This window comes from Eptatretus burgeri, chromosome 6, assembly GCF_056783735.1.
Source record: "Eptatretus burgeri isolate ZD-2024b chromosome 6, Ebu_testis_v1, whole genome shotgun sequence".
In the NCBI taxonomy this organism is placed as follows: domain Eukaryota; kingdom Metazoa; phylum Chordata; class Myxini; order Myxiniformes; family Myxinidae; genus Eptatretus; species Eptatretus burgeri.
Window position 1 is genome coordinate 82,611,414 of NC_140966.1, and position 14,817 is coordinate 82,626,230.

A 14,817-nucleotide genomic window follows, 5' to 3' on the forward strand; every position below is an offset into this window, starting at 1 on the left:
CACTATAGTGGGGCAACTTAGCATAACAATTGTGCATTTTGTGAGGAAAGCACCAAATTTGGCACACTAGTAGCCTAACATATTATGAACAGATTTGGATATTGGGTCATCTCAAAATTTTTGATGGCAGTGGAAAATGGCTGCCACAGCCATCAGCGGCTGAATTTGAGATGGCCCAATGTCCAAATCTGTTCATAATATGTTCAGCTACTAGTGTGCCAAATTTGGTGCTTTCCTCACAAAATGCACAATTGTTATGCTATATTTAGCTAAGTTGCCCCACTACTATGGTCATTATATATATATATATATATATATATATATATATATATATATATATATATATATATATATATATATATATATATATATATATCTGCCCACATTTATGGTCCATTTGTGTTCCCGATTACAGACTTCCATTCTGGTGCTGCACAGGCACGGTCTCGCTAGGAGCACTGTGAAACCTCAAGTTTTATCACATTATAAATAAATGAACAGAACAAGTTTAATGCCTCATGTAAACCTTAGTCAAATTACATATCATTTGCATCCTCTTAACCAAAATCCCAATCCCAAAGTTTACCTCTAAATCCCCGATTACTTCAATCTGAATCCACCCCTCTCTGCCCAAACCTCTCATGGCACCCAACACCCCCCTCCATTTGAGCTTCCCAACTGAATTTCTACCTCCCAGCCCCACCCTCACCCCCCACCGTGACCTCTAGGTGAGGAGATGACTGGGCGATGGTGATGGGGGGAAAAGCGTGCGAGGCAGGGGGATGTGGGTGGGGGCGAGGGGGAGCTTCCAAAGCCACCCTTCTCACACCCCATGGCTTCTCGGGGAGATGGAATGCCTGGGGGAGCATGGCAGGGGGGGAAAAAAAGGGGAGAAAGTGAAAATGAGGGTAAGAATGCAAGTGCATGTGTGGGGGGGGATTATGAGTGCAACATGGTGAGTGATTTGAATAGAAATGATGATGATGATGATGATGATGATGATGATGATGATGATGATGATGATGATGATGAGTCACTGAGTGAGAGAAAAACTTATCAAAGGAGGAAAGCAAAAAGGGAAGGAGTTTTAATTGTGCGAAAAGGGGGAGAGGGAATAAGAAGAAAAGAAGTGAACATGATCATTAATTTAAAAATCATATATTGGGCTGAGTTCTGAATGTGTAATAAACATTTGAATTAAAAAACAGAAGAAGAAGAAATCGCATATAAACGAGAGTGAATGAGTTGTTTGCGAGTTCATGGGTTCAGCTTTTCACATTTTAAACAACCAGTTGAGAAGTACCAGCTTCAAGGTGAGTCTGCCAGGTGGGAGCAGGGGGTGAGCGGTTGTAGAAAGCCCCCTCTGGACTTTCATCCCCGAGTGAGAGTTTGGGTCGTTTGAGGCTGAAAATGAGGACATGAATAAAATCAACCACACAGAGTCTCACAACCACTAAGCATCAAATAAATCAAAGACGATGCCAAGAACAGCAGTATTTGCCCTGAACCGCGTGCACGTAACTGAGGCCTCCAACCAAGAATTTTCATAGGTTTTTTTTTAATTTTCAGAAGTGTAGTGTAGAGGAAGATTTTGATATTTTCTAGTATATGTTGCATTCCACAAAATACAAACAATCCGAGGGTTTAAGAGACAAATAAATACAAAGTAGTACAATCAACATCTCACACACACACAAACACACACACACACACACACACACACACACACACACACACACACACACACACACACACACACACACACACACACACACACACACACACACACACACACACACACACACACACACACACACACACACACACACACACCACTTACGGTTGTGTGGGGTAAATGGAGGAATTTAATAGGGAATTTCGGATTGAATAGAGTAGTTTGGTCCATGGACGTGTAGGACGCATCTCAATGTAATTAAGTAGGGAAACTGTGAGTTTAAACGTTACGTGTCGCCACATGGAGGGTGGTGCAGTGTTAATTACCTAGGGTTTAAGAATAAGCTTCCCCAATATTTAATTGCCCCCCTGTGACCTTTCCCTATGCTTGTTGTAACCAAAACCATGATGAGAAACAAGCAAACGTATGGAGCAGGCAGAAGCCCCACCTCCAAGGGTGACGGCGGGCGAAGTCATTCCCCCGAGGCTGATGATTGATGGGTGTGACGTCAGAAGCTCGCCGAGCAGGCAGAAGCCCTGCGTTCCCAGATTTTGTGCGAGGAGGCCATGCCCCGGAGGCGGAGGATTGTTCGGCGTCACGTCGAAGAGGAAGGGTTGATTGCGCATTTTGAGAGGCAATAATTTTGGGAACGAACGCACGAAGTGAGAGGAGAGGAGAGTAGAGTTCAGGGTGAGCGCATGCACGAGGCAGAGTTGAGTTGAGGGAAGTAACACACGCGGTCGAGAAAGAATGTAGTTAGGAGAAAGAACGAGAAAGAATGTAGATATATATATATATATATATATATATATATATATATATATATATATATATATATATATATATATATATATATATATATTTTTGTTTGTTTTTAAAGAAGAAGAAGGCACTTCCAACCAAAAGTAAAAAACTAGATCGACTCCACTAATTTGAGCAAAAATGCCAGAGCAGACCCAGTCTCAGGTAACATTTCGCCGGCTTCGCAGTCGGCTTCATCAGGCACAATAGACGCCCGCCCCAATCAAGCATAATAGATCCCAACCGCCCCAATCTTACACAATGTATATATATATATATAAAATATTGATTATTTCACATTGTTTATGCATTCATCAAATAAAGCCTGATGGATTACAAAGCTATTTAATGTCGGAAGTGATGATGGATTCCATAACCTTGCTGATGATTGGGAGAAGGCTGATTGATCTGTAGTTGCAGACATGTTTTTTGCACCTTTTTTATGCAGGGCAGTGATGTTTACTGATTTCCAAGCAGATGGCAAATGACCTTGAGCAAATGAGAGTGTGAATGGAACAGAGAGAGGGTGAGCAAGAGCAGCAGAGCAGGTTTTTAGGACACGTGGGCTGATACCGTCTGGACCGGTTGCAGAATCAAAGTCGAGGTTTGACAGCAAGCTCTCCACCTTGTCAGGAGAAAAGGACACAGAGTCCAAGAACAGCTGGATGCGATTGGGAAAGATGGGTACGGAAAGCGATGGGGTTTTGGACACAAGATTTAGAAGCAAACATCGAGTTTAGGCATTCAGCCTTTTCACGTGCAGTGTCAGCTGTGTGGCTATTTGAGGTTAGGGAGGGGATGGAGGGGGAACATACACCAGAAACAGACTTAAATAAATGCCACCAGGATTTGGAGGAGGGAGGCAGGTTTGAGAGTTCAGACTTGAGATTAGAAAGATGTTTCCTGGCTCTCCTCAGGGTAGACACACACTTGTTTCGAGCTTTGTGGAAGGAACTGAGATTGCCTTCAGTTGGATTTTCCTTCCATGAGGTGAAGGCAAGTTATTTCAGGACAACTGCCTCACCACAAGCTTCAGTGTGCCATGGGCCGAAGGAAGGGTATGACAACCGAAGACAAGATGGGATAAGTCTGTGCATGAGAGAGAGCAAATTTCATTGAAAGAATTCCCAGGATGAGTTAATGTTTTGATGAAACTTGACCCCAACATTCTTCACCCATGTTCTACCAAAGTTTATCGAATGCATCAAAATCTGCGCTCAAGGTGGTCTAAAGGGTTTTTTGACCGCCTAAAATAGGTATTTGCTCTCTTCAAACTACACACACAATTTCGTTGAAACTTGACCCCAACCTTCATCACCTGTGATGTACCAAAATTTATTGACCACATCAAAATCTGCGCTAATAAAGGGGGTCTACAGGGGGCAGGGGGGTATAGTTTGCCAAAAACAGGTATTTGCTCTCTTCCCGGAAACTACACAAACAATTTCGATGAAACTTGACTCCAACCTTCATCAACCATGATGTACCCAAATTTGTTCATGGCATTAAAATACTCAGGGTCTAAGGAGGTGTGCGGGGAGTTTGAGTGACTGTTGCTCCTGAGCCAGGTGAGCTTCAGGACATGCAGTCCTGTTGACTGCTCTTAGAGCACCCTTATTCTGGACATTTCCATCTTTCTGTCTGTCCGCGAAACTTTGGTCAAGCCTAGGGGCTAAACCACTCAACCGATTCCAATGAAATTTGGTAGGTGGGACCAATATTTCTGGGAATCGTGTGCTTTCGAAAATGGGACCCCGGGCCCTAGCAACGGCCCTTTAAAGTGGTCAAAAATCGAAAAAAACATTGAAAAATCGAAGCTTAGAGTTCTGTGCGCAATCTATCCAGCTCCCTTCATGCCAATTTGCAGCCCTAACAAAAAATATTTGTAGGAGGAGACGGTTTTGGGCGAGTACATGTCGAACATTTCAGAAACGGTTAATTGCAAATATATCTAAGAGAAAGAGTCTGATTTTGATGAAACTTGGGTGAAATGTGTACAATGTGGCGAGCATGTACACAAAAATGAATGGTTGCTATGCACACCTCCGTTGCTTAGCAACAGCTAAAATACTTTATTGTACATCGTACACTTATTGTGGACTGTACAAAAAAAATCAATACCTCCGAAACTGGACCTCCGAGGGACCTGTTTTTTTGTGCCCAAGGAGAATGTCTTACAGCGTCATGTAAAAAAAATAAAGTCTTTAGCGAATAGATATATGGAATTACCAGGGCTGCCATTTGTTGGAGTCTCTTTGGAAACATGCCTGAAATTTCACAAGGCGGGTTTCTGGGCGCAAACTAAGAGGGCTGTGATAATCTATATATTAATACTGAAGGACCAATTTTGTGCTCCTCCTCTCTGTCGCGTCACGTTTTTCTCGGTACTGTGACCTGAGAAGTTTTGACACGGTGTACGTCAAAGTAGACACGTGCACAAATCAGGGGACTTCTTCACAAGGAGTAGTGTACACCAAAAATGTTGTGTACAAGGACGTTTTGTAGGGCTCATTAGGTAAGGCCATGGAGTACATCGACTGGGATCCGGCTCTTACAAGAGCTGCCACTGGTTGTCATATTGGGCTCATGGAACGGAATCCGTCTATGACGGGTTTTCGGCTAGTCATATTTATTGTGCTAAATTAATTGACAGCATGTACATGAATATTGGCTCGTCACGTCAGCCAGCTTTCCATCTAGAGGGAGCAACCATGTCGCCTACCGGCCTGTTTTTATTTTTTTTTGTCTTTTAATCTTTCATTTTTTGTCTGTTGATCTTATTCACTTACTTTTTACTTACTCTTGTAGTTGTTTCACTTTTGGTTTGGCAAGATGGCCGAGAGGTATGATCACTCACCTTTGTACTGTTGAGTCTGGGTTCGATTCTTGACCTGCTATAAATTGTCACCCAACTTTGAAATGTGGCTTGCCCAAGAAAGATCAGGGCTAACAACATTCACACCCAGGAGTTTTAGAGACTGAACTTCCTCAAGAGGATTGTTAAGAAAGTAGATAGGAGGGTTTTCGAGACAGTCCTTTCAGAGAGAGTAAGAGTGTGGGATTTGTCTCAAATGAAAGACATATTCCAAGTGCTTGACCAGGTTGTGAATATTTTTTCAAGGTCTGAAGAGAGAAAGGAGGCTGTAGCCTGCCTGTCTGAAGGATGAGGGATGGCACGGCAGAGGATGGAGTTGTCAGCAAATAAATAAATAAATAAATAAATAAATAAAGGGGATTTTACAAAGTCAGAGAGATCATTGATGAAGATTAGGAATAGGATGAGGCCAAGAATGCTGCCTTGGGTCACTCCAGCCTTAACAGGGAGAGGAGATGAAGGATTCTGTTGAGAGCCACACATTGGCTACCAGAGTAGAGCCATCTTGCTTGGTCTTTATTGAAATTACTATCATGATGACAGATCTTTCATTCATGGCCAAAGATGATAACTCTCCGATGTCAATTCAATCCAATATCCTCGACTCTTTGTATAGAATGTTTGTACTCTTTGTATGGAATTGTATAGACCTGTAGTATAGAATCCAATGTCTATACCACAGCCATAGCAGTTTTGAGGAGGATAATGCCCTATGTGGTTTACCATCATCTTTTGCAGCTTAAGTTATTAAGGCAGGAAGGAGTTTGAATTTGGCCAGGATTCCAACAGTCGTATGATTATCGGGATTCTGGGGCATAGCACTGCTAAGACACTTTCACCAATAATTACCAGTTTTATGAGATAACTTCCAAGAAATCAACAAGAATCGACAGTTTTTTAAACAAAAATAAACAGTTTAAACCAGTTTCTAAGATACTGTCATTTTTGCATCATTTTGCATTTCCAAAGGAGGAATTTCAATAGTGTCAAAAAGTATCAGAATTCTCTCAATTAGGGCTAATTGTCCATTTCCACAATTTATTTATGATCCAGCATAAATTAATAATTTTTCATAATCATGAAATTACACAATATCTAAATATATAATGAACAATTACTCTTTCGGGCAAAATTGCTCAATAAATTAGTGTCAATCATTTTCACTTCGTTCATTCAGTTTTCCTCGCTCACTTCCTCGTTATCCCGCCCTCCCGAAGGGAGGGAGCGGGATATTGTAATCGTCCGGTTTGTCTGTCTGTTTGTTTGTCTGTCTGTTAGCAACTTTACGGCAAAACAGCTTGAGCAAACACTATCAAATTTAATCCACAGGTGGGCAATGAACCTTGGACGACCCCATTAACTTTTGGGTCCAATTGGATCAAAGGTCAAGGTCAAGGTCACGAAAAGATCAAAATCGTTTTTCGCTCAAAACTTCGTCAAAAATGATCTGATTTACTTCAAACTAAGCTTATAGTGAACCTTATTCTATTTGTCACATAATCCTACCCATTTCTATAGTGAAAATGCATATTTGTGAAGATCGGTAGGGTCCGAAGTTTTGGGGGTCATGGTCATCGGTCAAAATTACAAATTTCCCATTAAAACTAAAACATGGTTACGAAAATACAACTTTAAGGGAAAACGGCTGGCTCAAACACTGTCAAATTGTATCCACAGGTGGGTAATGAACCTCAGACGACCCCATTAACTTTTGGGTCCAATTAGGTCAAAGGTCAAGGTCAGGTCACAAAAAGGTCAAAATCGTTTTTCGCTCATAACTTTGTCAAAAATGGTTTAATTGACTTCAAACTAAGACTAAAATATTCCTTATAATCAACATTCAGGTTAAGGATGTATCAAATTTAAATTTGATCCCCAAAATAACTTTATGCCTTAAATGGGCGGGATTTGTTGTTCCTGGCACCACTTGTTGCGATTGTGTTGGATGATTCCCCAGAACAGTGTGGTTTTTATGATGTTAAACAACTTCCGTCCCTTTGCCAGACATACTCACATGACAGTTGGGAAATTCCACTGATGTGCTAGGGAAAGATGGGAGTTGTTTATTTTTCGTTTAAATATCATTCTCCTCTATAAATGAGAATAAGTAAAGTGAAATATTTACGCAACGTAGAAACACTAGAACGATTTCAAATAAATATTTATCCATTATACGTCACATATCCGCCACACTCCATATTTATATCTGTGATTTAATATTTTGCTCGAGATGTTATCGGGCAGAAAGCATGAAAATTTGTATGAAGGACTTTCAACATATGCTGATTTTAAAAAAATTAGGAAACAAGTTGTCAAAACAAGCCTTGCTGATGAAAAATCACATTTAAATAAGGACAAGTCTGAAGACGACAATGGTTCACGAGCGGTATTTGACAATGTAGATTGTTTCAGAAGTCAAGGATGAGACAATGTGATAATTTTTGACCAAGTTATAAAAATGATCAACATGATGTGGTACGAGTGACAGGTTATTCGCTGCAAAATGTCGAAAACCCGGTTTTGTTCAACAACTTTCAAAATTTGACCTTTGCATAACTTTTAAAGGTCACAAAACAATTTTGTGGACATTAAAATAAGGAAACAGGATACGTGCTATAGCTTATTGGAGTTAGTTCATCGAAGAAGGTCGAAAACCCGGTTCGATTCCCACAACATTGAAAATTTGACCTTTGTGGCCTTTAAAGGACAAAGGTCAAGGATTATGACCTTCGGTGCAAAACTTCCTCTGGAAGATTCCAGGAGCAAGAAAATGTCATATAGGCTATATGGCATTTCGCACTCCTCGGATTATCCAGACTTTGATGAAATCAGCGTAAAAACAAACTTTAAGGGGGCGCTACGGGCAAGGTGTTCGAGATAGAGCAAAATGGTTTCAAGACTTTAGGTGGGGAATGACCTCAAGATTATGCACAAAAAATATTTTCATCCTCGCTCTCAAAGTTTGGGCGGTCGTTTGATTTTTATGTCAAAATTCGCAATTTTCTAAGTTTTTGACCTTGTGACCTTGACCTTGGGATGAAAATGAAAAATCAGACAACGACAAGTTTTAGATAATTCATTTTGCTATTCAAATACCGAAGAACCCATTCCATTCAGGCAATTCCCGAGAAGATACATTTTTTAATCCGACTACCTCCTAAAAATGGCTATTTTTTTGGGGCGTGGCTCCGCCAACAATGGGAGAACACAACTATCCATTGATATTGAACACATAACCAAGTTTCATCAAGATCGGATCGAAATCCACGGAGTTGTGATCTGGACAGACAGACACACAGACAAGCCGGTAGGCGGACATGGGTAGTCGACTACCCAATAGAACCTGACGCAATGGGCCCGTTCAATGGGGAATGACCTGAGGATTAAGCACAAGAAAATTCATGATTCTTCAAGGGTTAATTCAAGGGTTAATGCTGCAATTCAAGGGTTAAAGCTTCAAGGGTTAATGCTGCAGATTGTTTTTTCGTTAAAATACCCCCACATTTAGAGGTTTTTCGGCCGTTGCTAGACAACGGAGGGGTCCATAGCAACGGTTCTTTCTCACACATAACTAGGACATACCATGAACCTACCATACCAGTTTCATGTATATCTGACTCATAGTCTCTGAGATATAATGAACTTCGTTTTTTTATTGTTTTCGACCAGGGTTCATTCAAAAAGGGCTGAGGCGTAAAACTGTACGTGCACTGAGGGTGGACAAGGAGGCCTATGTCCGAGGAATCTGTGAGGGGGTAGAGCATCACCTGTGGACAGGTGATTCTTGTCCCGCTTACAGGGGAATTCGCGCATTGCGTTCATCCAAGCCCATCCCTCGGAGCACTGCAGTTAGAGCAGAGAGTGGTAGGCTCTTGACAGAGGAGTCTGAAGTGAAGGCCCGTTGGGCCGGTTACTTTGAGCGGTTGTACCAGGCTGATCCCCCAGCTGTCGAGTTGGACGTCAAGGGTGTTACAATCCCTGTTGCTGACCCTCGAATTAACTGTGGTCCACCTTCGTTTGTGGAAACACGGGCTGCGGTGAACCGGTTGAAACGGGGCAAAGCTCCAGGGATCTGTGGCATCCATGCTGAGCTTCTCAAGGCTGGTGGAAATGCTGCACTCGTGTCGTTGCATGCAGTTTTGTGCTCTGCCTGGAACACAGGCATCATCCCAACTGATTGGAAGAGGGGCCTTGTTGTTCCTCTCTGGAAAGGGAAGGGTGATCGCCAAGACTGCAACAACTACCGAGGGGTGACGCTGCTCTCAGTGCCGGGCAAGGTCTTTGCTCGGATAATTCTTGATCGGGTTCGCCACCATCTGCTTGAGCACTAGCATCCAGAGCAGTCAGGCTTTACACCAAAGAGGTCAACGATTGACCGTATCCTTGCTCTTCGTGTCCTCACCGAACACAGATGAGAGTTTCGGCAGGGGCTGCTTGCAGCCTATGTTCATCTCTGTAAAGCGTTCGATTCAGTGAATCGGGATGTCCTCTGGAGGATTCTTGGTCTTCGCGGAGTGCCACCAAAACTGATTGATCTGATGTCTGAACTCTACTCTGGTACTGAGAGTGCTGTGAAGTGTGGTGGTACCATCTCTGACTTATTTCCAGTTGTTACTGGAGTTCGTCAGGGGTGTGTACTGGCCCGCACTCTTTTCAGCACTTGTATGGACTAGATTTTAGGGAGGATGTCGGAGAGATCAAGCTGCGGTGCATCATTTGGGAATGTCAAGATCTCGGACCTTGATTTTGCAGATGATGCAGTCATCCTTGCAGAGACTTTAGATATCCTTTTGGGGGCCCTCGAGGTGCTGAATGAGGAGTCAGAGCCGCTGGGACTATGGGTTTCTTGGGTCAAAACTAAGATCCAGGCTTTCGGTGACATCTTGGATGCTGCTCTCGTGTCTGTGTCTGTTTGTGGTGAGGATGTTGAGGTCGTGGAGAGATTCACTTACCTTGGCAGTGATATTCATGTCTCTGCTGGCTGTGAGTCAGAGGTCAATAGACGTCTGGGTCGGGCCTGGGAAGTCATGGATTCACTGGATCATGGGGTGTGGTGCTGCCGGTACCTGTGCGGAGGACGAAAGTCCGAGTCTTCAAGTCCTTGGTACTTCCAGTCTTGCTCTATGGATGCGAGACTTGGACTTTGACCAAGGATCTGAGATGGAGACTTAATTCCTTTGGTAACAGGTCTCTTCGGAGAATCCTTGGCTATCGCTGGTCGGATTTTGTGTCCAACGAGCGGTTGCTGAGAGAGACTCGGATGCGATTTGTTACCTGCATAGTCCGTGAGCGTCAGTTGCGGCTGCATGGACATGTGACTCGTTTTCCTGACGCTGATCCTGCTCACCAGATTCTCTCAGTGAGGGAGTCTTATGAGTGGAGGAGGCCAGTGGGCCGACCACGTTCCTCGTGGTTGCAGCAGGTTGACCATCATCTCAAGGAGATGGGGATGGGCCTGGCATCTGCCTGGGGGATGGCCAGACGGAGGCCCCTGGAGTACCGGCAGAAAGTGGACGCAGTGACGCGCTGTTCTAGCACATGCTCCCATACCTGACCTGAACTGTTCATTCAAAGTCTATCTTCTCCAACAGTTTTCATAGGATTCGGCTGGAATTTTTTGACAATATAGCTGAATGTACTGCACACAGTTGCTCATGGCCCGATTTTTGATTTTCGAAAAAATAATTTTTTTATGATTTTTCTAAAATTTCAAAGTCCCGTTGCTAGGCAACGGTGGTGTCCATAGCAACGGTACTCATTTGCACACAACTAGGTCATGGTATGAACCTACCAACCAAGTTTCATTGAAATCGCAATTGTATTAACTGAAATCACCATTTTAAATACTGATAATAAGGGTAGAACAAATCTCAAAAAAATAATTTTTTTTTCAAATTTTTTTTTCGACTAGATCGACTACCCAACAGAAAGACAGACAGACAGACAGACAAGCAAACATATCGACGGAAATACTGATAATAAGGGTAAGATCAAAAAAAAAATTTTTTTTCGAAAATTTTTTTTTTCCGAAATGTCTTTTTTTTGACTGGATCGACAACCCAATATATCGACGGAAATACTAATAAGGGTAGAAAAAAAATCTCAAAATTTTTTTTTTTGAGATTTGTTTTTCGACTAGATCGCCGACCCAACATAGACACAAATACTGATAATAAGGGTAGAAAAAAAATCTCAAAAATTTTTTTTGATTTTTTTTTTCGACAAGATCGGTGACCCAACATATCGACGGAAATATTGATAAGGGTAGAAAAAAAAAATCAAAAAAATTTTTTTGAGATTTTTTTGTTCGACTAGATCGACTACCCAACATATCGATGGAAATACTGATAATAAGGGTAGAAAAAAAAAATCCAAATTTTTTTTGAGATTTTTTTTTTTTTCGACTGGATCAACTTCCCAACAGACAAACATATCCACGGAGATACTGATAATAAGGGTAGACTAAATTGACTACCCAACAGACAAGCCGGTAGGCGACATGGGTGGTCGCTATATAATTGCATACTAGTCATAAAGTTTTTGACGGATCGGGCTGGAATTTTTTGAAAAAGAGGTTGATTGTAGTGCGCATAAAAGCGCGGAAGCCGATTTTTGATTTTCGAAAAAAATATGTATAAAAATATTTTTCGGATTTTTTCTAAATATTCAAAGTCCCGTTGCTAGGCAACGGTGGCGTCCATAGCAACACTGCTCAAAAGCATACAACTAGATCCTGGTATGAACCTACCAGTCAAGTTTCATCAAAATCGGTTGACTCCTCTGGCCTCCAGAGCTGTCCATTGCATACAAACAAACAGACGGACATGCAGACAGACAGAAAACCTGAGACTAAGGGTAGTCTAGCGACCACCCAACAGACAGACACAGACATAACGAATCTAGTGGTCACTCTGGTTGGCGCTCGTGAACCAATATCAAAACTTTCAAGTTTGAAATGTTTTCACTTTTACTTCTTCAAGAGGATTGCATCTAATGTTCTTTTTGCAAAAATTAATTTCTGTTGACCATTTCAAATTGTATATTATAACTATTTCCTTTCTTCTTCAGAGTTTGGTGGTGGTCCTTGTGGCAGCAGTACTTCAATTGGGGATGTCCAGTTATAAACCAAAGAGAATATTAACTTCAGCATGTTGTAATTGCTTTACAATCTCCTCCAAGAAGACTAAACTTGCACCTTCTTCATCAGCAATTTGTGTCGATCCCACAGACTGCATTTTACGTGTTCTTTTTTAACAGGCTTACAAAACGCCATTGTTGGATCCTCAAAAGACGAAACATAGGGGCAATACCCCTGGGCACTCACCCGGTAGCGACTGGATAAGATAACCAGGAAACCACTAGCAGGCATGGATGACCCACAAAATATGTAATTGAGAAGAAAGTAAATCCCTCTGGAGTTTTTTTTTTCCCAGCCATGAACAAACTTTGGTACATCATGGGTGATGAAGGTTGTGGTAAAGTTTCATTGGAATTGTGTATGTAGTTTCTGAGAATAAAGCAAATCTCTATTTTGGGGGGGGGGCAACCCCAGTAGACCACCTACGGACCCGATTTTTTTTAATGCCATGAACAATCTTTGGTACATACATGGTGATGAACGTTGTGGTAACGTTTCGTTGAAATCCTATGTGTCGTTTCAGAGAATAAGTTGAAAGTATTTGTAGATGGACGGACGATGCGCCATCCCATAAGCTCCCCAGAATTACGTTCCAGGCGATCTAAAAATCTCTCAACATGAAGCAAATAAAAGCAGATATGTGGTAGTACTATCATTCAAGAAAGAAATTTGAGATGCCTTGTTGTCTGTGAGCCAAAGTGACTGGCAATGATGTAGGTAAACTTATGAGAGCTGCACAAATTTATACTGAATTAAATTTTCCAACTGAAATACAAAATCAAAGGATTCGTGATTGATGATGAATATGACAATATCCCAGCCTCTTTGATTGCCATGGTGTAAATGATCCTTGGTGGAACCAACATAAAGACTCAGACGGAGAACAATGGTGATGTCAGTAGTGCTGTTCTGTCATTATCTCAAGTCATTGTCTACAATTCTGTGAAACGAGAAAGATCAGTGGCGGTCAAGCTTTACGTCAAATTTGGCCCGAGAGACACTGCTTCCTCTATACATAGGTATTCTGATTCACAACAAAACAAGGAAATGTGAAGTTGTTGATATCCTTTTCGAAAAAGGTTCATCACCCTCTTATGACAGAATCCTTCAACTATCCACTGATGCAGTGAATAATATCATAGACGTAATTGAAAAAGATGAAGTTGTCTACCCAACAATATTGCAAAATGGCCTGTTTACCACTGTAAACCGAGACGATATTGATCATAACCCCAGCTCAGCATCTGCACATTCTGCCTTCCATTGTACAGCAATACCCAACTGCAAAAAAATGTTGTATTGGAAGGTATAAATGCTTCAAAACAAACTTAAAATGCACAGTTTTACTACTATGCTGGACAATGTAAGCAAGACAATCACTTGGATGACTCTCTATGAACGTGGTGAATAAAACGACTTCTTGTTGTGAAAAGATACCCAAGGTGTGTGGTTAATGTTGAGTAAAATGATCTGAAACATAATCAAATGGTGAAAATTCCATGATTAAGTGTTGAAACAATTTTTTTTTAATGATATGCTTGTTATAATTTCTTTGTTTTATTTGGATAGTAACAGAATTTTGATTCTATTAAAACCTATGAAACTAGAAAGGCACTCGGTAGAGCGCATACCTCCACCACGTAATTCCTGATCCCCGAGAACATATCAAGCCCAATACATTTTTGAAATATCATGCGATAAAGTACTATATCGTTTTTGGCCCTGTCTCTCAAAGGTGAAGAATTACTTAAAAAATTAAATAATTCTCGTATTCAGATCCAGATTCGGATATTCACCAAAATCGAATCAATTCGTCCTTGTGATACACCCAACGTGTCCACCAAGTGTCATCCGAATCCGTCCACAACTTTTTGAGATATCGTGCTAGATATCGTTTTTGGCCCCATCTCTCAATGGTGAAGAATCACTTTAAAAACTCTAATAGTCGGATCCGGATCTGGATCGTCACCAAAATCTAATCAGTTCGTCCTTGTCACACACCGAACCTGTCCACAACTTTTTGAGATATCCTGCACACAAACAGACAAAGACAGAAACGGGTGAAACCATAACCTCCTTCACCTTCGGTGAGGAAGGTAAAAATTGTCCATGAGAATGTGTTTACTGATTTTTTTTGGAATCAGCATGATGGGAATCAAAATCCCTCACATACAATTTTTCATGCTTTCTACCAGAAGTGAAAATCTACTTCACATATCGACCACACGAAAGTAAAAGAAGATTTAAAAAGAGAATAAGTAAGACAAAGAAAACTCGAAGGGCACTCAATGACGTTGTGACTTTGCCAGATATGCCTTCGCCCACATT

The 14,817-nt window shown here is 41.5% G+C and overlaps 1 protein-coding gene across 10 annotated transcripts in view; it reads right to left on the reverse strand.

Moving 5' to 3' along the window:
• The window catches only part of LOC147025186 (nuclear factor 1 A-type-like), a 265,419-nt gene that overhangs the window by 34,630 nt on the left and 215,972 nt on the right, over positions 1-14,817 (reverse strand). For 6 of the 10 annotated variants that reach the window (XM_085885868.1, XM_085885866.1, XM_085885864.1 and 3 more), the window contains 2 exons: positions 1,304-1,404; positions 723-857 (listed from right to left, as the gene is read on the reverse strand). In XM_085885868.1, the coding sequence (XP_085741994.1) occupies positions 723-857; positions 1,304-1,404 (236 nt within the window). Of the gene's footprint in view, positions 1-709; positions 858-1,303; positions 1,405-14,817 lie in introns of all 10 variants that reach the window. The other 4 variants (XR_015059376.1, XM_085885872.1, XM_085885869.1 and 1 more) reach the window with 2 other exon arrangements.